Source organism: Molothrus aeneus, chromosome 23 (genome assembly GCF_037042795.1).
Source record: "Molothrus aeneus isolate 106 chromosome 23, BPBGC_Maene_1.0, whole genome shotgun sequence".
In the NCBI taxonomy this organism is placed as follows: Eukaryota; Metazoa; Chordata; class Aves; order Passeriformes; family Icteridae; genus Molothrus; species Molothrus aeneus.
Window position 1 is genome coordinate 2,281,570 of NC_089668.1, and position 22,051 is coordinate 2,303,620.

A 22,051-nucleotide genomic window follows, 5' to 3' on the forward strand; every position below is an offset into this window, starting at 1 on the left:
GGGAAAGAGGGGAATGGAATAAATATATATATATATATATTTTTTTTTTTCCCTGGAAAAAGCAGGAAAGAAATCCCATAATGAATAAAAGACCCCAAAACCTCCCTGGTTCCCAAATCCCCTCCAGCTTCCCAGGAAAAATGGGGAGGGACAGGAAAAATGGGAATGGGCAGGGTTGGGTGGGATTTTGGGATGAAATTCCTCCCTGTGAGGCTGAGGAGGGGATGGGATGGGATTCCCAGGGAAGCTGTGGCTGCTCCACCCCTGGAAGTGTCCAAAGGAAAAATCTGGGATGGGGAAAGGAGCAGGGGGTGAATGGGACCCAAACCATCCTGCAATTCCACAATTCTCTGATTTTCCCTGCCCCTTCACGTTTTCGGATGAGCCCCCACAAGGTTTTGTTAAACCCGAGTTTAAAACGGTTGGAATAATGGAATTAAAGCTGGAATGAAATAATTTCATCCCAGCAGCTGCAGGAATTCTGCTCCACCTTCCCCCCATCCCAAAGCTGAGGGGTTTGTATATAAAAGTGTCAACTTTGGATTCTTCCAGGCCTGGCTGTGCTCCCTCAGCTCCCTGGCATTTGGGACAGAGCCCAAAACCAGAGGGAATTTGGGCTGATTTTTGGGATGAAATCCCCTGAATTCCCACACCTGGAGTGACCACCAGCACCAGAGGAGTCCACTGCAATGTTTTATTTGGGAATTTACATATCCACAGGAGAGAGCAGACCACAAGTCCGACTTCTTGCTGACTTTTGAAGCAGTTTTGGGTTCTACTGGAGATGAGAAAAGAAATCTGCCTAAGATTAAAATGTCCCAAGCGAGCCAGGAAAGGGAGGAACCAGGATTTTACACAGGAACAACGACAACAAGAACGAAACAAAACAGAAAAAAAAAAAAGAAATAATATGAAAAAAGTATAAATTAGGATGTCAGAATAATTTTTTAAAAGTGTAAGAAAACTTGCACAGGGCTCTGGGCCCCGGAGAATTAACTCTGGTTAAGATTGTTAAAAGTGAAATCCCATCAAATCTTAACACCAGCCAGAAAAGTTCACTCTGGAGTGCAAGTTTTTCACATTCCATCGGCTTTGCCCCCACTCTGGGCGAGATTCCTGCTTGCTCAGGGTGGGTGGGTGGGAGAGGGGCTTTTCCCAAGGACTTTGGTTCCAAGGAGGGTGGGAGCAGGGAGAGCTCCCCTCGAGGGAGGAGGTAGCAAGGCTTGCTTGCCCCTGGGCTCGGCTTAGATCCAGTTCCTCAGCACCAAATGAGGTTCCCCACCCCCCCCCAAAAAAAAAAAAAAACCCACCAAAAAAACCCCCCAAAAATAATAAATCTAACACTGCAAGTTGAAGTGAGAAATCCCAGCTTTCTGGGCAGGATTCAGTCCAGATTTCCCAGTCCCACCTGTGCCCAGGTGCCCAGCAGGGCATCAAGTGCTACCCAGGAGCTCGGGTGGAGCTTTGTGCAGGGAGGTTTCCCCTCCCCTGTGTGCATTGACTGTGCTGAGGACGGGGCTGAGCTCGTGGTGGCATTGCCACCCAGCTGTCCCCGTGGCTGTGACAGTGGAAAGGCAGAGATGGAGCTCAGGGATGGAGGAAAAAAAAAAAAAAAAAAAAAAAAAAAAAAAATTCAGGTTGGGCTGGGTCACCCCCCACCCAAAACCTGAAAGCAAAAAACCCTGAATGTCTGATGGAGCAGGTCTGGAGAACAGAACAAAGGCAGAAATGGTCACGTGCGAGCGAGGGCTCATTTCCACAGCGGGGAGCTGAGGGAGGGGTTGCTGCCCTGGGCTCCTCCTCCTCCTCCTCCTCCTCCTCCCATGGACTGTCCATAGCCCATCATTCCATTGGCTCCATAGAAGTTCATCCCAGCCATCTGCTGGGTCATCTGCAAACGGGACAGGAGAGAGGTCAGGGATGGGCCTGGACGCTGCCCACAGCTCCCAAAACCAGCAGAGCCCCGAAGGGGAGCAGGGGGGGGCTCCCCAGCATGGGGGGACTTGAGGGTCCTCGGGATAGCAGCAGGAATTTCCCCATGGAAAGAGTAAGCAGGCCTTGGAATTGCCCAAGGAGGTTTGGAGTCCCCAGGTATGGGAGGACTTCAGGGCAAGAATTTCCCCATGGAAAGGGTGGTGAGGCCTTGGAATTACCCAGGGAATTTTGGAGTCCTCGGGTATGAGAGGATTTCAGGGCAGGCTGGATATCAACAGGAATTTGCCCATGGAAAGGGTGATCAGGCCTTGGAATTTTTCCAAGGAGGTTTGGAGTCTCCAGGTATGGGAGGACTTCAGGACAGGATGGACATCAGCAGGAATTTCCCCATGGAAAGGGTGGTGAGGCCTTGGAATTGCCCAGGGAATTTTGGAGTCCCCACCCCTGGAGGTGTCCATGGGAGATGAGGCTGGGATTGGACTCAACCTCTGGGATTCTTTCCCACCCTGAGCCATCCTGGGCTCCCTCAGGCTCTCCCACTCCCCCCCTCCACAACCAACCCCGATCCCACCCCAAGCCCAACCCGCTGCGTATCCCCTCATTCCTCCCCTTCCCAACTCCAGAAAAAACCCCTGGAAAACCCCTCCAGGAGCCTCCCCCTCACCTGGGCGAGGTTCCACTGCAGCTGCTGCGTTGGCTGCACCCCGTACACGGCCGGGGGCACCGCGGCCACCCCGGCCACGTACCCGGGCTGCTGCGTCCCCATCATCCCGTTGGGAACGCCCAGCACGTTGCCCACGTAGCCTGCTGGGATGGCCACGGGTGCCACCATGCCAGCAGCCCCGGGCTGGGCCAGCATGCCCACGGACGGGGCCATCAAGCCCCCCATCATGCTGCTGGAAGGGGGCACCCCCGGGAAGGCGGCGTAGGGAGCGGCGGGATAGCCCAGCTGAGCCGGCGCCATGAACATCGCTCCTGGAAAAAGGCAGGGAGGGAAAAAACGGGTCAGTTCAGGGGCTGGGATGTCACAATTCCAGCCACAGCCTGGTTGGGGATGCCCAGGCTGAGCTGTTCTTTGTGCTGCTCACAGCTCTCAGTGAAGATGGAGAGGGAATTTGGGCAGCGGCGTGCAGGAATAGGTTCCCAGTGCCAGAGGGTTGGGTTGGATATTGGGATGGAATTCCTCCCTGATTCCCAGTGTTAAAGGGCAGATTTGGGTTGGATATTGGGAAGAAATTCCTCCCTGGTTCACAGAGCTAAAGGGCAGATTTGGGTTGGATATTGGGAAGAAATTCCTCCCTGGTTCACAGAGCTAAAGGGCAGATTTGGGTTGGATATTGGGAAGAAATTCCTCCCTGGTTCACAGAGCTAAAGGGCAGATTTGGGTTGGATATTGGGAGGGAATTCCTCCCTGATCCCCAGTGCCAGAGGGTTGGGTTGGATATTGGGAAGGAATTCCTCCCTCATTCCCAGTGCCAGAGGGTTGGGTTGGATATTGGGAGGGAATTCCTCCCTCATTCCCAGTGCCAGAGGGTTGGGTTGGATATCGGAATGGAATTCCTCCCTCATTCCCAGTGCCAGAGGCAGGGTTGGATATTGGGAGGGAATTCCTCCCTCATTCCCAGTGCCAGAGGGTTGGGTTGGATATTGGCAGGGAATTCCTCCCTGTGAGGGACTGGAATGGATTTCCCAGAGAAGCTGTGGCTGCCCCACCCCTGGAAATGCCCAAGGCCGGCTTTGGAGCACCCTGGGATCGTGGAAAGTGCGTGGCTGGAACAGGATGAGCTTCACATTCCCTTCCCACCGTCCCCATTCTGGATTCTCAGGGATCACCCACATTCCCATTTCTCCTGAAGTTTGTCACCCCCAGGGCACCCCACCCAGCCTCCCCTGGTCCCAGCTCACACCAGGGTTACCTTGTGCTGGCACCTGGGACGTTTGGGAGCCGTACAGGGACAGGATGGAGTCTTTGGAGAGCTGCTTCTTCCCCACCTCCTCCCCTTTGCCTCCGGGCTCCGGGAACAGATTCAGATTTTCGGGAACGGAGCCGGCGCTTCCAGAGGTTGGCATGGAACCAACAACCTGGGAGAGACAGACAGACAGACAGACAGGATCAGGACAAAACCCAGCATGGGGCAAAGGGGAATACCCATCCACACACAGGGACGTGCTGGGGTCGTGGAAGAGGGACATTCCTCATGCTTCAACGTGGAGGAGGGAGATTTAATTTTAGATTAAGAGGGAGATTTCAGGATTTAGTTGAGAAATTTGGATGAAGCAAGGTTTAGGGCAGGCAGTTGTGTGTGGTGAAACAGTGGCACAGCTTTGCCAGATGTGGGAATGGAAGAGGGACACTCTTCATTCTTCAACGTGGAAAAGGGAGATTGCAGGATTTAATTAAGGGAAATTTAGATGAAGCAAGGTTTAGGGGAATGGAAGAGGGAGCTGTGGGAATGGAAGAGGGAGATTTCAGGATTTAATTAAGGGACTTTTAGATGAAGGAACATTCAGGGCAGACAGTTGATGTGTGTGGTGAAAACAGTGGCACAGCTGTGGGAATGGAAGAGGGAGATTCCTCATTCTTCAATATGGAAGAGGGAGATTTCAGGATTTAATTAAGGGACATTTAGATGAAGCAAGGTTTAGGGCAGACAGTGGTGAAACGCTGCATTCCCAGATGGATTCCCCATCCCTGGAAGTGTCCAAGACCAGCCTGGAGCACAGTGCAAGACATCCCTGCCCTTTAATGTCCCTTCCATCCCAAATGACCCCGTGGTTCCGTGACCCAACCAGGCTTTTCCAAGCCCCAGCACTCCCGGCTCACCTTCCTGGAGGAGTCTGAGCTGGATCCCACGGATGCAAAGAGGTCCAGGTCCTTCTCCAGGCTGCAGGGCCGGCCGTTGGTGACGGGCGCTGTCACCGGGGCGTCTGCAGGGACACAGATGTCCTGGGTGTGCCCCTCTGTGCCACCCTCCCAGACACCTGATCCCCACCTTCCTCATCCCTCTGCAGCTGGGAAGGGCCTGGAGAAGGATTTGGGAAGTGCCCCTGGGTTCTGTTTGTCCCATGAAGCTCCAGGTGCTCCTGGAACACCACAGGCTCCAGGAGAAAGGGAAACACATGGAAAACTCTTCCCAAACTGAATATTCCTGCAGGATTCCTGGAATTGTTCACCTGACAGGGAAAATTTGGACTGGAATGCCTCAATTTCCGACAATTTCTACATAATTGCAGAAATGATGTAGAAATTGTGGGAATTTGAGGAGCTCCAGATGCTCCTGGAACACCACAGGCTCCAGGAGAAAGGGAAACACATGGAAAACTCTTCCTAAACTGAATATTCCTGCAGGATTCCTGGAATTGTTCACCTGACAGGGAAAATTGGGACTGGAACTCCTCAAATTCCCACAAAACCCCTCAATTCCCATAAAGCTCCAGCTGCCCCTGGAAAACCACGGGCTCCAGCAAAAAGGGAAACACATGGAAAACTCTTCCTAAACTGAATATTCCTGGAATTGTTTACCTGACAGGGAAAATTGGGACTGGAACTCCTCAAATTCCCACAAAACCCCTCAATTCCCATAAAGCTCCAGCTGCCCCTGGAAAACCACGGGCTCCAGCAAAAAAGGGAAACACATGGAAAACTCTTCCTAAACTGAATATTCCTGCAGGATTCCTGGAATTGTTCACCTGACAGGGAAAATGAGCACTGGAACTCCTCAAATTCCCACAATTTCTACATAGCTGTAGAAATGATGTAGAAATTGTGGGAATTTGAGGAGCTCCAGGTGCTCCTGGAACACCACAGGCTCCAGCACAAAAGGGAAACACATGGAAAACTCATCCCAAGGTGAATATTCCTGGATTCCTGGAATTGTTCACCTGACAGGGAAAATGAGCACTGGAACTCCTCAGATTCCCACATTTTCTACAGCAATTTCTCTTACCCAGGCCCAGCAAGTCCATGACTGGCTCAGATTTGGGGGAACTTTTCCTGGATTGCTGCGTTTCGTCCTTCTTTTGAGGCTGGGGGAAAAGAAACAACACAAACCTTGGGCAGCTTTTGGGATCACTCTGAAATGGTTTTACAAGATTTACAATGGTTTTTAACAAGATTAACCCTTAAAATCCCCTTTTTTTTTTTCCCAGTGGATTTAAGTAAAAAATAAATTAAAATTCTCTTTGCTCTCCCCGAAATGAGAATTTCAGAGCGAATATTTTCCCAGTTTTTTATTGTCCCAATAGGTTGTCAAATCCAAGGAGGCTCTAAACCAGGGAGAAGCAGCTGCTGGAGCTGGAAAAACCAGCAGGGAAGAGCTGGATTCCAACCCGCACATCTGCTCAGTGTCCGGGGAGCAGAGCAAAACAAACTCCCAGCGGTGACTCAAAGCACCCAGGCTGTGACTGAGGCCAGAAAAATGCTCCCAGAGGAGGCTGGAATCCCTCTGCTCTGCCTCAGGGGTGTCTCCCTGGCTTTTCTTCCTGATCTTACCATTTTCACCTTCTCAAAGATGATGGGTTCCAGTTTTCTTTCTGACTCGTTGGTCCTTTTCCATTTGTCGTCCTTTTCTTTCTGTGAGGGAAAATAATCACTGATATGAGGGGAAAAGTTCCTGATTGCACCAAGAAAAAGCTCTCACCCAGTGCTGTTACTGATCTAAAACTCCCCAGATCGAAAATCCCTCAGAAAAAGCTGAATTTGAGGTAAATTTTGCATTTTTCCTGCTCTGAGGAAGGAATTGGATAAAATCCTTTCCAAGACCTCCTCCAATGTGAGACATCCATCCACACAAACCAACCAGTGAGATGAAGAGGAGGGAAGAAAAGAGGAATTTAAACCACCCAAAAAACTCCAACCCCCTGATCTCTGCCATGTCTGTGACCCTGCTTTTTTTCCTGGATAACCTGGAATATTCCCTACAACAAAACCCATTCAGCACCTTCAAATCTCCTCAGGAATTCACTCCATGGAGTTCAAGCAGCTCTGGAGAAGGGATTTCTCATGACACAGGGAATATTTCAATACATATATTTCAATATTTCGTTTTAATCACAATTTTAGGCCTCCAGACTCACCCTGAAGGCATTGATGTCGATGCTTCTGTCCATGTATTTCTTCTTTTCATATTTATCCCGGATAAAACTCTCCACAGCTCTACAGCAGCTGGTTAAGGACAAAGGATTCCAGAATAGCAGCCTTATTTGACAGGGAGGAACAAGGTACAGGCTGTAACTAAATTAAATCATTGTTTAAAGAGCATTTCCAGCAGTAACTTTCTTAAAATAATTTACTGCTGGATCCCAACTTGCTTTTTGCCCCTGGGTTATTTCAGGTTATTTCAGTGCTATAAAAAGGGAATTAAATCAGGATTTAAGCTCTTGCTGTGTTTTCTCCACTGTTTTTTTGTTTTGTTTGCCCCAAGCATCCCCTCAGCACATTCAGATCACAGTGGTCACAACAGGATCCTGCACCTCAAAAAACACCTCAGGTACCAGGTGAACTCAAAAAATGATGGTGGAAAGGTGCTTTTGTGGGTGTTTTTTTTTTTTAGGTTCACATCATTCTATCCCTGCTTACTCAGCATTCCTGCAAGGTGGGAGTTACAGCTGAAGCACTGAAAATTCCATCAGAGATTTCCCAGCCTGGTTTGGGTTGGAAGGGACCTTAAATCCCACGGGCAGGGGCACCTTCCACTATCCCAAGCTCCATCCAGCCTGGGGAACACTTCCAGGGATGGGGCAGCCACAATTTTTTTTTTTTTTTTTTTTTTGGGAAATCCATTCCAGCCTCTCCTCACCCTCACAGGGAGGAATTCCTTCCCAAAATCCCACTTCTACCAAAATCCGCCCCCTCCATCCTGTCCTTTGTAAATCATCTCTCTCCATCTCTCTTGCAGCTCCTTCAGGTCCTGGAAGGCCACAGTTAGGTCGCCATGGAGCCTTTGGAATATTCAGCACTTTGGAAAAAACCCAACCCTCCCATTCCCTCCAAAACCTTCAGCTTTTGGGTTCACTCTGAAACGTCAGAGATCTGAATGAGATAAATCCCACTGGAAAAAAGGGATTTTGAGGGTTATTTTCCATTCCAGTGCATTTTTTTTTCCCATTTAAGCCAAAAATAAAAGCGAAATTCTCTTTGCTCTTCTAAGATGAGAATTTCAGAGTGAATATTTCCCAGTTTTTTATTGTCCCAATCCAAGCAGGCTCTGAAATAAGGAGAAACCTCCTGTGGTCACCTTGGTGTCCCAGTTCTCCACCCCAACCCCTTCATTCCCATTCCCTGCCCAAGGGAACAACCTCTCCTACAGGGAGGTTTAACCACACAGCTCCAGGATGGAAATCTCCATGGAATTTTCCACGTTTTCCCAGGAAATGAAAAGGATGCTGGTCTGTCTGGGGCCTCCGGAAGTTCTCGGGCAGGTAGGCTTCGTAGAGACGATTGGCTTTGCCATTCCCCATCTCCTGCACGCACTGAAATCCAAAAAAAAACCTCCTTCAAATTCTCCTTTCCCAAACATTAAAGCTCTCCCACAGCACCCCAGGCTGCCAGGGAAGAGAAATCCAGGGAAGGGGGATCCTCCTGAAAGCCACTTTTCACCTCCCGGGGGATGCTGAGGCAGCTGCTCCAATCCCCTCCCGCCCCATTTGCCAATTCTAAGCAATTTTTAATCCAAGGCAGGATAAATATCCTGTTAGCAACCCCAAATCCCTCTGGAAGGAGAGGTGGGAAGCAGAAATTGGTAATTTAACAGAGATTTGCAGCTCCTTAAGCTTTACTCTCTGCTGTTTGTCCAGCTTGGAATGAGGACATTTTATTGCTCTTTTCCCTCCCAGTCCATCCCAGCTGGAATTCTTCTTCCTCCTCCACTTCCCCCGTATTTTTTTGGGCTATCCTGGCTTGGTTTATTAAAAAACAAAACCCTCAGTGTGTTACCCCAGCCCTCACCTGGATCTGTTCCTGTGTCCACTGGTCGAGGTTGACAGATTTGACCCTGGATATGTGAACTCCCAGGTTCCTGTGGATCCCAGCACAGCGGATGCAGATGAACACCCCAATATTCCAGGATGCCCATCGTGGCCCTGGGAAGAGACAAGAAAGTGTTTTCCACCAATCCAACCCTTTTTTAATTTTTGTGTTTGCCTGGAGGAACTGGGAAACTGCACCAAGTGAACTGGGATTGAGGCCTTTGGGTTCTCATCCAGGCTGGAAACTGGAATTCCACCATCAGGAGGAAGTTCTCAATCTTTATCCTTGGGGATTTATTGCCTCCCTCTTCCATCCACACAAATCAAACAGCTCCAAGAGGGGAAAAAAAACTCAAGAATTTACAGTTTTGTTCACCTTTTTTTTCTGTGAGGGAAAAATCATTGACATGAGGGAAGAAATTCCTGGTTTCACCAAGAAAAAGCTCACACCTGGTGCTGTTACTGATCTAAATCCCCTCAGATCTAAAATCCCTGCAAAACAGCTCAATTTGAGGTAAAATTTGCATTTTTCCTGCTCTGAGGAAGGAATTGGATAAAACCCTTCCAAGATCTCCTCCAGTCATTGTCCCTGGAGATTTACTGCCTCTCTCTTCCATCCACACAAATCAAACAACTCCAGGAGGGAAAAAATCAGGAATTGAAACAGTTTTGTCCTTTTCTTTCTGTGAGGGAAAAAAATCACTGACATGAGGGAAAAAGTTCCTGATTTCACCAAAAAAACCCTCACACCTGTGCTGTTACTGATCTAAAACCCCTCAAAACTAAAATCCCTCCAAAACAGCTGAATTTGAGGTAAAATTTGCATTTTTCCTGCTCTGAGGAAGGAATTGGATAAAACCCTTCCAAGATCTCCTCCAATCATTATCCCTGATTTATTGCCTTCCTCTTCCATCCACACAAGAAGAGGGAAGAAAACAGGAATTTAAAGCCCCCAAAAAACTCCAACCCCACTGAGCTCTGCCATGTCTGTGATCCTGCTTTTTTTCCTGAATAACCTGGAATCAGCTCCAGAATATTCCCTACAGCAAAAAAAACCCCACTCAGCATCTTCAAATCTCCTCAGTGCTGGGCAGGAATTCCCAGCTGAGCCAGGACCGAGCACCAAGCCCAGGATTTGGCCCCAAAATCAATCCCAGCCCAAGGAATGATCAGTTCACTCCAGTTTCCACAGCTCTGATGGACATGATTTGCTTTTCCTGGGTCAAAATAAAATAAAGGCATTGATTAATAAGGTCAGACATTCCTGGTTTTCATGCAGGACAGCTCCAAGCTGTGGATGGGAGATCATGCCAGGGATCAAAAACCAAAAAACATCCAGAAGGGAAAGATAAAGGAGCTCAGATGCACCCAGGAATCCCAGCAGGGCATACAGAGATCCACAGGAGTTCCCACCCCTCTCCCAGACCCTCAATCCTGAATATCTTAGGAATTTTTAAAAATTAAACCTTTTTCTCCCAGCTCCCAACACAAACTGGTGTCCCAGTGCACGAGAAACTGGGAAAACACAGAATTAGGGATCAAACATCCTCCACCAGCCCTTTTTTCCCAGACATTCTTCTGGATGATGAAGAGTTATCCTGCTTTTCTTGCCACAGCTAAAATAGCAGAGCCTCGAGTTAATGAGAGGGAGGTGGGAGGGGGAAGAGAGGGGGAAAGTGTAATTTCAAAGCCCTAAAAAAGCAGTGCTGTATTTGAGATGCTGTTAACAGTTTAATTCCTGTTCCTGGGGAAAGCCTGGAGCATCCTGAGGGATTTGGAGCTGATAATGCACTCAGAGACCCTTCCAGAGCACAGGTATCCAACCTCCAACAGGTAACTCCAGCACCTCTTCCAGGGAATTCACTTTAAAAATGCCTTTATTAAATTTTCTGGCCTTTCCTGCCATTATTTGCTGTTTTTTCCCTCTCCAGGAGTGGCCTTTGGGAATGATATCAATTTAATGGAGCTGAGAAATTCACTTCCCAGACACTCTTGCCTACACCTCAGTCCCTTTATTACCTCCTTTATTATCAAAGCAAAACCCACAGCTTCAGCACCACCTGAACATGCCCAAAAAACTGGGAATAAAAACCTTTAGCCGGGATCCTTCCTGTGATTTCTGCATGGAATTCTCTCCCAGATCCACCCCCAGGGCTCTAACGTGAGACTGCTGGCAGGATTATCATGAGATTCAAGGTTAGATTTAAAACTCCAGATAAATTTAGCCTTGATAGGACTAAAAGGATTAATGGGCAGCTCCTGGAGTAATCAGCTCACTGGGTTTGTCACATGGACCAGCTCAGGCCACCACAACCTCCCACTAAAACATGACTCAGGGTTAATGTCACATCCTCCTGCTGCTCCAGTGTCCCCTCAGGGCTCTGGGACAACAAGGGAACCACGTCTGGAATGTGCTGCAATTCCTGAATCCAAATTCTGGGAGAGCCAGGATGGAGCAGCTTGGTTATATTTAAATTAAAATGAATATTTAGGGGGTTTTTGCACCCCTCCCAGCAATAAACTCATTATACAACCAGGGGGGAGCTGTTCCCTGGGGAGATTCCAGCTGGGATTTGGGTGTCCCTGCACAGCCAGGAGGAGCTGCAGGAAAGGTCTCAAACCCGCAGGGAATAGAGGATCTGGGAGATGTGGGGTTGGTTTTCACAGACTGTGACCCCAGCAGCTCAGGGCTCTGCTGTGTGACAGGAGGGACTTCAGAGCCACACAGGGAGGAAATCTGAATTTCCCAAAATGCTCCCTAATCCTGCAGCCACAGCAAACCCTGCTGGGGTCCTGTTGGATCCAACATCCCCTTCCCAGACACCCAGCTTAACTAAACCAACACTTTAACCTTCAAATGCCTCCAAAAAATGTTCTTTTAAAATGTCTCATAAAGCCCTGAGGTTGTGGGAGGGGGGGAAGGGTTTGGTGCAGATGTAAACAACCTCCCACTTCCCTCTTTGGAGCAGCTCACACTGGAACATCTCCCACTAAAAATCTCCCTGCAAGTGCCCAGCGGCTCAGATTTGGCTTTTTAGGGCTTTTTGCAGGCATTTCCCCAGGGTTTCACAGCTCTTTTCAAGGTGACTCGACTCGAAAAAGCTCCAGGTGGCATCTCCAGATGTGACTTTCAGCCCGTGCTGCTGCTTTCACTTCCCCAAAACTCAACCCCAGCTCAGACTCTGCAGCAGCTTCAGTGATAAAAAGGGGGAAAAACGCCTGGGTTGGAGTTTAGGGGAACATTTTTTTCTGAGAAAAATGGGGTGATATCAATAAATAACAACGGGGCAGCTTTAATCAGCGCTGCAGAGCTGCCTGGGGGAATTATCACCCCTCACAAAAAGTGGGCACACCCTGACACCCACCTCTAATTGAGGACAGGGGCACCTCACCCTCCTGGCTCAGGGGATTATGGATTTATTTATCTCCCAGAGGTTGAGGACAAGGCCAACAGAAACATTCAGCTCCTTAAACCACTTAAAAAAAATGTTTCTTGCATAAATCCTCGGGTTGATGTTCTAAAATCAATTCCCCTGAGGCTGAGGGCCCTCAGAGGCACCAGGCCAAAATGGAAACCCCATTCCCACATGGAAAATTGGGAGTTTGCTCCAGTGCCAGCCTTGCCTGGTGCTGCCACTGCTTCTGTCTCAGCTTTATGATGATTTTATGTCTCATTTTATGATGCTGGGGTGATTTTTAACAGCCTTGGAAAGCAAAGTCACCTGGCACCAACCCTGCTCTGAGGAAGTTTGTGGAGCTTCACCTCAGGCCTGCACAAATCTCTCCTGGACTGAAGGAAAAACCAATTTGGAGTGAGAATCCCAACATTTTCCAGAGCCTGGATGCCCACTGAGCAGATTTGGGTTAGCTCAGACCACCTTGGGATGCACTCCCAGCCTGGCAGGAGGATCACAAACCCCAGAGCATCCCTTGCTCAGTGAATTTTCATTCCCAGTTTTCCTGAACATTCCCAAGGGAGGAGGGTCCAGCAGGGATTCAGTGCCCAGCCCCTGCTCCAGGGAGTTTGCTCCAGTGACCACCAGTGCCAGCCTTGCCTGGTGCTGCCACCGCTTCTGTCTCAGCTTTATGATGATTTTATGTCTGATTTTATGATGCTAGGGGTGATTTTAACATCCATGGAAAGCAAAGTCACCTGGCACCAACCCTGCTCTGAGGAAGTTTGTGGAGCTTCACCTCAGGCCTGCACAAATCCCTCCTGGATTGAAGGAAAAACCAATTTGGAGTGAGAATCCCAACATTTTCAGAGGCTGGCTGCCCACTGAGCTCTGGCACAAGATTTGGGTTAGCTCAGACTCCAAGCTTGGCAGGGGCTGCAGGAGGATCACAAACCCCAGAGCATCCCTTGCTCAGTGAATTTTCATTCCCAGTTTTCCTGAACATTCCCAAGGGAGGAGGGTCCAGCAGGGATTCAGTGCCCAGCTCCAGGAGACAATTCCAGAGCCTGTTTTACATCCCAGCCTGTCAAAACAAACTCCACATACCAAGCTGCTCGTGCCAGCTCCAGTCCCCATCTAATGCTGCTCATTAATGCTCCAAGGGCTGCTGAATAATCTGAATGACTGAAAAGGATCCTAATTCCCTTTAAAACCCCCAGCCTAATTCCCTTTTCAATTCCCAGCCTGAGGAGCCTGCTCCAAATGAGTCACTTGCTCCAAGTTCACACCCTGGAGGGGTTTTAATTGAGAAATCCTGAGGGGATTCACTCCTCACCCCTCACTCAGGCACCAAATTCTGGCCCAAGTTCCTGAGGCAACTTTTTTTTTTTTTTTTTTTTGCTGTAATAACTCTGCAGAAAGCATTTAAAAATAAACCAGGAGCTGGCTGCAAAACCACAGCTCCTTGGAAAAGGAAGAGCAGGGAAAAAAAAAAAGAAAAAAAAGAGCTGCTTCCATGGCCAGGATTGAGGGAGCATCAGAATGGAGAGCCTGGTGAAATATTCCCAGTGGAAATGAGCAGCTTCTTCCATGGATCCCAAAAAAATGCCCCATGTCTGGCTGTGGAACCATCCAGCTGAGGAAAAGGGATGTGGGGAATTCTCCTTGGAACAAGAAAATCCCTGCCAGGGGTTATCCACACCCTCAGCTTTTCACCAGGGACAAATCTCCTCGAGTCCAAACTGAATAATCCTCTTTTTTTTTTTGCAGAGTCAAAGGAGGAAAGAACTCAGTTTCCAAGAGGTTCCTCTGCCTTGTGGTTTCCTTGTTCTGGAAAGAAATTGCTCAAGGATTTTCTGCCATTCACGCTGCTCAGAGCTGTGACAAGGCCTCTCTTGCAAAACAACTTCCTCTGCTCTTTGCTGGAAATGTCGATTCTGCACTTCCAGGACTTGGGGGAAACCAAAGGAAAGCCCAAAAACCCCACTTAAATGATGTTACTGAGTTATTAACACTATGAATAACTGAGCTGAGCGTGGGTCCTGCCGCAGGGATCAGGGATCCACCTCGGATTTGGGATTAATCCCTGCTGCGCTCCCAGATCTGGGCCCAGACTGAGGGATTTGTGCAGCTCTCAGGGGATGCTAAAGCCAAACCCTCACCAGAACACCCACAAAATGTGTTTGATAAAAATCTGCACCTGATCAAGTAGTTTAATCACCCAAAAAAATCAACTTTATGCCATCCTTTGAAAGAAGAAAGGGCTGTTTGGGGGTTTTATTTTCATTTTCAGTTTTTTTCCCCCCACACAGTAATTACAGGCCTCAACCACATTTTGCAAGAAAAACAAAGGTGCTGGCTCTGATTTCTGACAGAAAATTTTCCAGTTTAGCAAAAAATATCCAATATTTGAGGGCTTGTGGCCTTGAAGCCCAAGATTTGTGTGTTTTTGGGTAAAGATGAGCAGTTTTATCACTGCTACCATCGTGTTCTTTGAAGTGCAGGTGGAGGAAATGAAAATTTCTGTGAACAGCAGGGTGGGGCTTTCCTGCTGCTGCAGAAAGGGTTGGATGTTCCTCCAGTCAATAAAAAGGTGACAGGGACAATTTCAAGCAGTTTTATCACCAGGATCCATGAAAAACAACTGGGTGACATCATCAACACTGATGGTGACACAGCTTAAAAATATAAATATACATCAAAAAAAAAAAAAAAAATCAGTCAGTTCCACAAGCCATGGACTTCCTGTGGCATCATTTTTTGGAGCAAAACCACACATCAGCCAATCCTAGAAATTGCAGATTCCAAGGAAGTCTGAATTTCCATGAAATGCAAATAATTTAGGTGATAGGTGCACCTGTAAACAGAGCAGCAGGGTGGAAGCTCTGCCATCACTAAGTTGGCTTTTGATGCTGTAAATAGAATTTTGCTGCTTTTAAAGATGTTTTTAATTTGTCACTTGGTGTTGAAAATATTTAGACTCTGTTTTTCCAATTTAATTTAAGGATGTTTTAGAAGCCACCAAGTCCTTAAAAAAAGCTCTGAGCAGAGGAAGGTCCTGGGTCAGTTTTGATGGATTGAGAATTTTTGCAGTATCTAGAGCTAAACATGATAATCATAATAATCTGAATGAATATCTTGATTACAGTAATACTGATTTTCAGTCTCATGAGCTAAACATCCCTTGAAATTCCTAGGGAAAGGGGCAGGAAGAAACGGCATATATTACCAAAAATAGAGAAAAACCAATTTATTAAGGCCCAGGTAAACCCAGCCTTGCACTCACTGCTCCAAGTTCAAGACAGCTCCTCCTAAAAGCTCCAATTTTGTCCCAGATTTCCTGGGACACAGGGAACAATCACTACCAGGGACCAACCTGAAGGAGCCCTGAGCTATTCCTGACTTTTTGCTCGCTTTCAAGACCTACTTTGCATTTTGGAGCACGAGCTCCCTTTGCACTGCAGCTGCCATTTCCTTACATAACTCCTGGCAGTTTCTATAGGAACAAACTTTACTCCAGCTGGGAATCACGTGGGGTAATTTTATTTTTTTTTGGGGGGGGGGGGGGGGGTTGAATTTTCTTTTCCCACCTCCACTCCCCAGGTGGGTCAGCACAGAGAGCCCAGGTGCTGCTGCTGCTGCTCTGGGGATTATCCCTATTTCTGGCAGATGTAGGGCCGAGTGTGACTCAGAGCTCTGCTTAAAAGGGATCTTCCCACAACCAATTCCACACTAAAGCCCTGTTGGGAGCACTGATGCTTTTTTCCCCTTGCTTGAGTGGGAAGTTGCAGCTCCAGGCAGGCTCAGGGTGGACAGAGCTGTGTCCTCTCCCAGTTTTACCCTGCTGAGGTGAAGATTCCAGAGGGATAAAGCGAATCTTGGAGCATTTCCACTCCCTTTGTGCACCAGATCTGAGCTGGGAAGAGCAGAAAAGCAGAATAATGGAAGATCCCAGAATATTGTGGCTGCAGCTGAGGATTCAAATGAACACACACACAACCCACAAGGATCCCTCTGGCAAGATTCCCTTGCCTAAAGCTGAGCTTTCTCCTCATCCCAGACTTCCTAAGCCGAGCTGAGCAGTTCCAGCCCCTCCACTCTGGGTTTTGGAAGGCACAGGCTGCACCACTCCCCCTCCATCAGCATTGCCATCCTCATCCTCCTTCCTCCCTCCCATGCAGCTGTTCCAGCAGCTATTTAAATTAAAGTTCCTCTTGGAATTGCTCTGCCTGCAAAGGAAATTCAGCTGCAGCTCAAGAGGCTGCTGGAGGAGGAGGAGTTGAGTCACGCAGATTTTCAGGGAATGTTTGGTTTGGATTAACAGGAGTTAGGCTGGACTAAAGCAGCTCCCCCAAAGGACAATAATAAGAAGTCAGGCTCCCCATACCACCTACTCCACCCCAAGCTTTTCCCCCTTCCCATCCCATATTTACCCACCTCTGGGCAGGGATTTCCCCAATCCTACCCCCTTTTTTTTTTTTCTTGGTGAAGAATTAAACCTGGATTTATGCTGTGTTCACTTCTCCCACCTAATCCCTCAGGATATAAGGGATGGATTTAGGCCTGGAACCCATGGATCTCACAAGACAAAGGGATGAAGGGAAGAGCCAGACAGACCAGGGGCGAGCACAGGGCAACCTGAAATTCCTAGGGATTTTAACATCCATAGAAAGCAAAATCACCTGGCACCAACCCTGCTCTGATGAAGTTTGTGGAGCTTCACCTCAGGCCTGCACAAATCCCTCCTGGATTGAAGGAAACATCCAGTTTGGAGTGAGAATGTCACCTTTTTCAGAGCCTGGAACGCCTGGATCTCACAAGAGAAAGGGATGAAGAGCCAGACAGACCAGGGGGGAGCAACCTGAACCCTCTGGGGAACCTCTGGGCTCTGCTCCCCAGGGAGCTCCCGCTCCGACGGCACCGCCCCGGGATCCACGGAGCCTGCTGGGTGCATGGATGGGACTGGAGAGCAGGGGGAAGGATTTGGGAGAAGGAGAGAACCAAACACAATTAGCTGGGGGCGCAGAGCAGCTGCGGGAGCAGCAGTGAATCCACTCCGTGTCGCTCCATGGGAATTTTCCAGATCCCAACGGAGATTTCACCTCATCCCTCCCTCCCTCAGCCATCCCAGCTGCAGGTTCTCACATTCCAAGCAGGGAATGTGCTGCTGGATGCTCAGCTGAGGCTGTGCAGCAGCTCTGGTATCTCTCAGACACACACAGGAACACCACAGCCACCCCTTGGAATGGCACCAGCAGCAAAAATCCCACCTGCCCAGCAAGTGCTGCTCTCTCCAGGTGTTTTTCCAAGTGATTCCCACAGCAAAGACCTCCAAGGAGAGGACTTAGAACTCATCAAGTGCCCTGGCTCAGCTCTCCCAGTTCCCCCAAACACGAGGTTGGCAAAACAAAAAGAGGAAGACAGTGAAGAGACTTCACCCAATTTCCTGCAAAACAACAACTCTGAGCAGTTTTTGCAGCAGCAAAAGCACCCTGGGATTTCACAGAGTCTCACACTGGCTCGGGTGGGAAGGACCTTAAATCTCATTTAATTCACCTCTGCCATGGGCAAGGGACATTTCCCACTGTCCCAGTTTGCTCCAGTCCCTGCCCAGTTTTGCTTCCAGACACCCCTGGAAGTGCTGAGGGCCCCACCTGGAGCCACCCCAGGCTCCTTTCCATGGGCAGAGTGGGATGCTGCAGTTATTCCATGAGGAACATCAGGACTTCCTTGGCATCAGAGCTGGGAGAGCTCCATGTTCACCAAAAGTACCCAAACTGCCCCAAAACTGCAGCAAATCCCTGGAGCTCTGGGCAGAGACAGCTCCAGTCACCAAAACTCCCCCAAAACTGCAGGAATTCCTTGGAGCTTCAGGCAGAAGCAGCTCCAGTCACCTAAAGTATCCAAACTACCCCAAAACTGCAGCAAAACCCTGGGACTCTGGGCAGAGACAGCTCCATTCACCAAAAATACCAAATCTGTCCCAAAACTGCAGCAATTCTTTGGAGCTCCATGCAGAGACATCTCTTGTGGCACCACATTGATCAAAAGTACCAAAACTGCCCCAAAACTGAAGCAATTCCCTGGAGCTCTGGGCCAAGACAGCTCCATTCACTAAAAGTACCCAAACTGCCCCAAAACTGCAGGAATTCCCTGGGAGTCTGGGCAGAGACAGCTCCATTCACCAAAACTGCCCCAAACTGCAGGAATTCCTTGGAGCTTCAGGCAGAGACAGCTCCAGTCACCAAAAATACCAAAACTGCACCAAAACTGTAGGAATTCCTTGAAACTCTGGGAAGAAACAGCTCCAGTCACCTAAAGTACCCAAACTACCTCAAAACTGCAGCAATACTCTGGAACTCTGGGCAGAGACAGCTCCATTCACCAAAAACACCCAAACTGCCCCAAAACTGAAGCAATTCCCTGGAGCTCTGGGCCAAGACAGCTCCATTCACCAAAAATACCAAAACTGCCCCAAAACTGCACCAGTTCCTTGGAGCTTCAGGCAGAGACCGCCCCATTCACCAAAACTGCCCCAAAACTGCAGCAAATCCCTGGAGCTCTGGGCAGAGCCAGCTCCATGCACCAAAACCACCAAAACTGCCCCAAAACCGCAGCAATTCCTTGGAGCTCTGGGCAGAGCCAGCTCATGCCCTGGAGGAGGAGATTCCCCACTGCCAGGAATGTCATTAGTGCAGGGGGTAATTAGTGGATCAGATAGCTGGGGGCAGCCCCAGCCTGCTCTCCAGGATCGGTGCAATCCCAGCTCCCAGCCAGGAGCAGCTTCCAGCTTTGGAAAAGCTCAACTCCACACCAGAGCTTCATTATAATAAATAATAAATAAATAATAAATAAATAATTAATTATCTGGAGTCCTGACCAGGAGAAGCTCCATCACCCAGAGCTGTGGGGTTGAATTTATTCCCATTTTGGTGGAATTTGCCCTCTCCCAGGCCTGGGAGCTGAGATGAAGGAGCTATTGCTGCCCTCCAGGAGGTGCCAAGAGATAAAGGATTGGCACAGTGGAGGAACATCCTGATCTCCACCACCACCAGGTGTGCTCCAGGCAGGCGGCAGGGATGAGGCTATTGTGGATTGGGGTGAAAAGAAATCATAATTATCTAATTCTGAACGTTGTTCAAGGGGGCTGTGCAGTTTTGGAGGTCACACTGAGGTCACCAAGGCCTTTGTTTACAGATGGATTTGGCCAATCCCTCCTCCAAGTTCAATTCCAGCAGCTCTTGGGAAACAGAGGCTCAAGTCCAGATCTCCAAGAGATTATGGCAGCTCATTAAAACAGGATTTTGGGCAACTTTAACTCTTTTGCTGCAAGAAAACAAAGCAGCATCCACAGGGGACAAGGAACAGTTTTATTCCTTTGTTTTATCCTCTGAAATTCAAACATTTCCTCTCTCAGATAAGACCAGGGTCATAACACACCTTGGAATCAGAAAAACATGGAATGGTTTGGGTTGGGAGGGACCTTAAAGCTCCTCCTGTCCCTTTCACTATCCCAGACTGGCCTTGAACAATTCCAGGGATGGAACAGCCACAGATTCCTGTGCCAGGGCCTCACCACCCTCACAGGGAAAATTCAGGTGGGGAAGGAGGACAGAAACCTGAATTCCAGAAACCTGAATTCCTCCTGTGGTCCATGATGCCGGGGTGAGGTCACAGCTCCCTCCCTGTGCTCCCAGCATCCAGGGCAGGTCCTGCCGCTGGCATTCCAGCCCCAGGGGACAGGATGTGACTCCCCAGCTGGAATTCCCTCAATTCCACAGCCCCGGGTTTTCCCGGTCCCTCTTCTTCCCCCCTTTCAGGAGAGGCCCCCGCACCCTCTCTGGGGTGTTTCCCGGGATTCCCCACAGGGAGATTTGGGGCCGGTCCCTCCCCATCTCCCCTTGTTCCCCCAGCAGCTCCTCCCGGTGCAACTCGCACCAAACCCAGCTGGGCTGCAGCCAAAAATCTGGGGGTTTTCTGCTGAAAACCACCGTGTTCTCCCCCCCAAAACCACCCTGTTCTCTTCCCCAAACACAGCCTGTTCTCCCTCTCAAACCACGGAGCTCTTTCCCCCAAAACAACCATGTTGTGCCCCCAAAACCACCCCGTTTTTCCCACCCAAAACCATCCTATTCTCCCCCTCAAACCACGGAGTTCTTTTCCCTAAAACCACCGGGTTCTTTCTGTCAAAACCACCGGGTTATTGCCCCAAAACCCACGCTGTTCTCCCTCTCAAACCACGGAGTTTTTTCCTCTAAAACCACCGGGTTCTTTCCAGTAAAACCACCCTATTCTTGCCCCCAAAGCCACTCTCTTCTCTGCCCCAAACCCATCCAGTTCGTGCTCCCAAACCCATCCAGTTCGTGCCCCCAAACCCATCCAGTTCGTGCCCCCAAACCCACCCCGTTCTCTGCCCCAAACCCACCCCGTTCTCTGCCCCGAGCCCCCCGGGCTGGCTCAGCCTCTTCCCCCGCACAACCCCCGTAACCGCCGGGCCAGCACCGTTGTCCCCTCGCCACCACCGGAGCGCTCCCCCCTGGTGGAAGCATCACCCCCACCAGACCCACCCGGGGGTGTCCAACCCTCAGCGGAGCGGCCACACCGGAGAGCACCGAGCGGCGAGGCCGGTGCGGTTGGGGTGGGGGGGGGGGGGGGGGGGCACCGAGGGGGTGCATCCGGTGCGGCGCGGGCTCCGCAGGCTCCGCCGCCCATCCGCGCTACCTTTGGCCTGGCAGTCGGCGCAGAACTTGTTCTCGTCCTCGGCCAGCAGCCCGGCCAGCACCGCCTGGTAGCGCTCCACGTCCCGCACCGATTTTCCCGTCATGGCGCGGCCGGCGCTGCCCGCCCGCGGGTCACGGCCGGCCCGCCCGCTTCCTGCTTCCGCTATGGGCGGGGCTACGGCCAGGGGAGGAGCCAATCAGCGCCGGCCCCGCGCGGCGACGCCCCCCTCCGCGCGCCGCCGGCGCTGGGCGGTGATTGGCTGCGGCGCGCGGGCGGAAGCCAATAGGAAGAGAGGGGGCGGGGCCATAGAGGGTATGAATGGGGAGGGTCACGTGACGCTGGTGGGGGGGGTTAATGGGGGATAATGGGGGGCCAGGCAGGGGAGGGCGATTTTGGGGGGGCTCAGGGGTGCTGGGTGGGGGATTTTGGGGGGGCTCATGGGTGCTCAGGGGGCTTTCTGCTGAAAAAAGGGGTACAGAGATGCTTTATGTGGGATTTTGGGGTGCTCAGGGATGCTGGATGGGGGATTTTGAGGGACCCTGGAGTGCTCAGGGCTACAGAGCTGCTGTGTGTGGGATTTTGGGGGGCTCATGGTGCTAGGATGCTGGGTGGGGGTCCAGGGATCTGAGGTTTTGGAGGCTCTGATGTGCTGGGTATGGGACTGGGGAGGACTCAGGGGTACAGCCGTGCTGGGTGGGAGATTTTGGGGGACCCTGGGGTGCTGTCCCCTGGCCTGGAGGGGGGACCTGGCAGTGCAGGAGAGAATTTCAGGACGGGCAGTACCCGAAAAGCCGCGATAAAACGATCAATGGCACCGACAGGAGACAGAAATCTGTCACTGAAGCACTGAAAAAACAGCCGGAATTACATAATCCTCCCAAAAGTGACACTCGTGTCCCAGAAAGGGACAGTGCTGGGACACAGGGGCAGAGCAGGAGCATCCCAGCAGCCAACCTAAAGGAGATGCTCCCAGATTCTCTTTTTTTGCCCCAAACCCCCCCTTGCCAGGTTTTGGTGGAATCGCTTCCCTGTCG

General features: G+C 50.1%; 1 protein-coding gene across 1 annotated transcript; it reads right to left on the reverse strand.

Annotated features, from left to right (window-relative positions):
• Nucleotides 1-1,618: 1,618 nt before the first annotated feature.
• SMAP2 (small ArfGAP2) lies at nt 1,619-21,164 on the reverse strand. The gene is made up of 10 exons (XM_066564800.1): nt 21,018-21,164; nt 8,882-9,015; nt 8,321-8,406; nt 7,012-7,090; nt 6,428-6,508; nt 5,883-5,961; nt 4,760-4,863; nt 3,852-4,017; nt 2,600-2,910; nt 1,619-1,891 (listed from the first exon to the last, which is right to left on the reverse strand). The coding sequence occupies exons 1-10, from the start codon at nt 21,118-21,120 to the stop codon at nt 1,751-1,753; spliced, it is 1,284 nt and encodes a 427-aa protein (XP_066420897.1). The 5' UTR covers nt 21,121-21,164; the 3' UTR covers nt 1,619-1,750.
• Nucleotides 21,165-22,051: the final 887 nt, after the last annotated feature.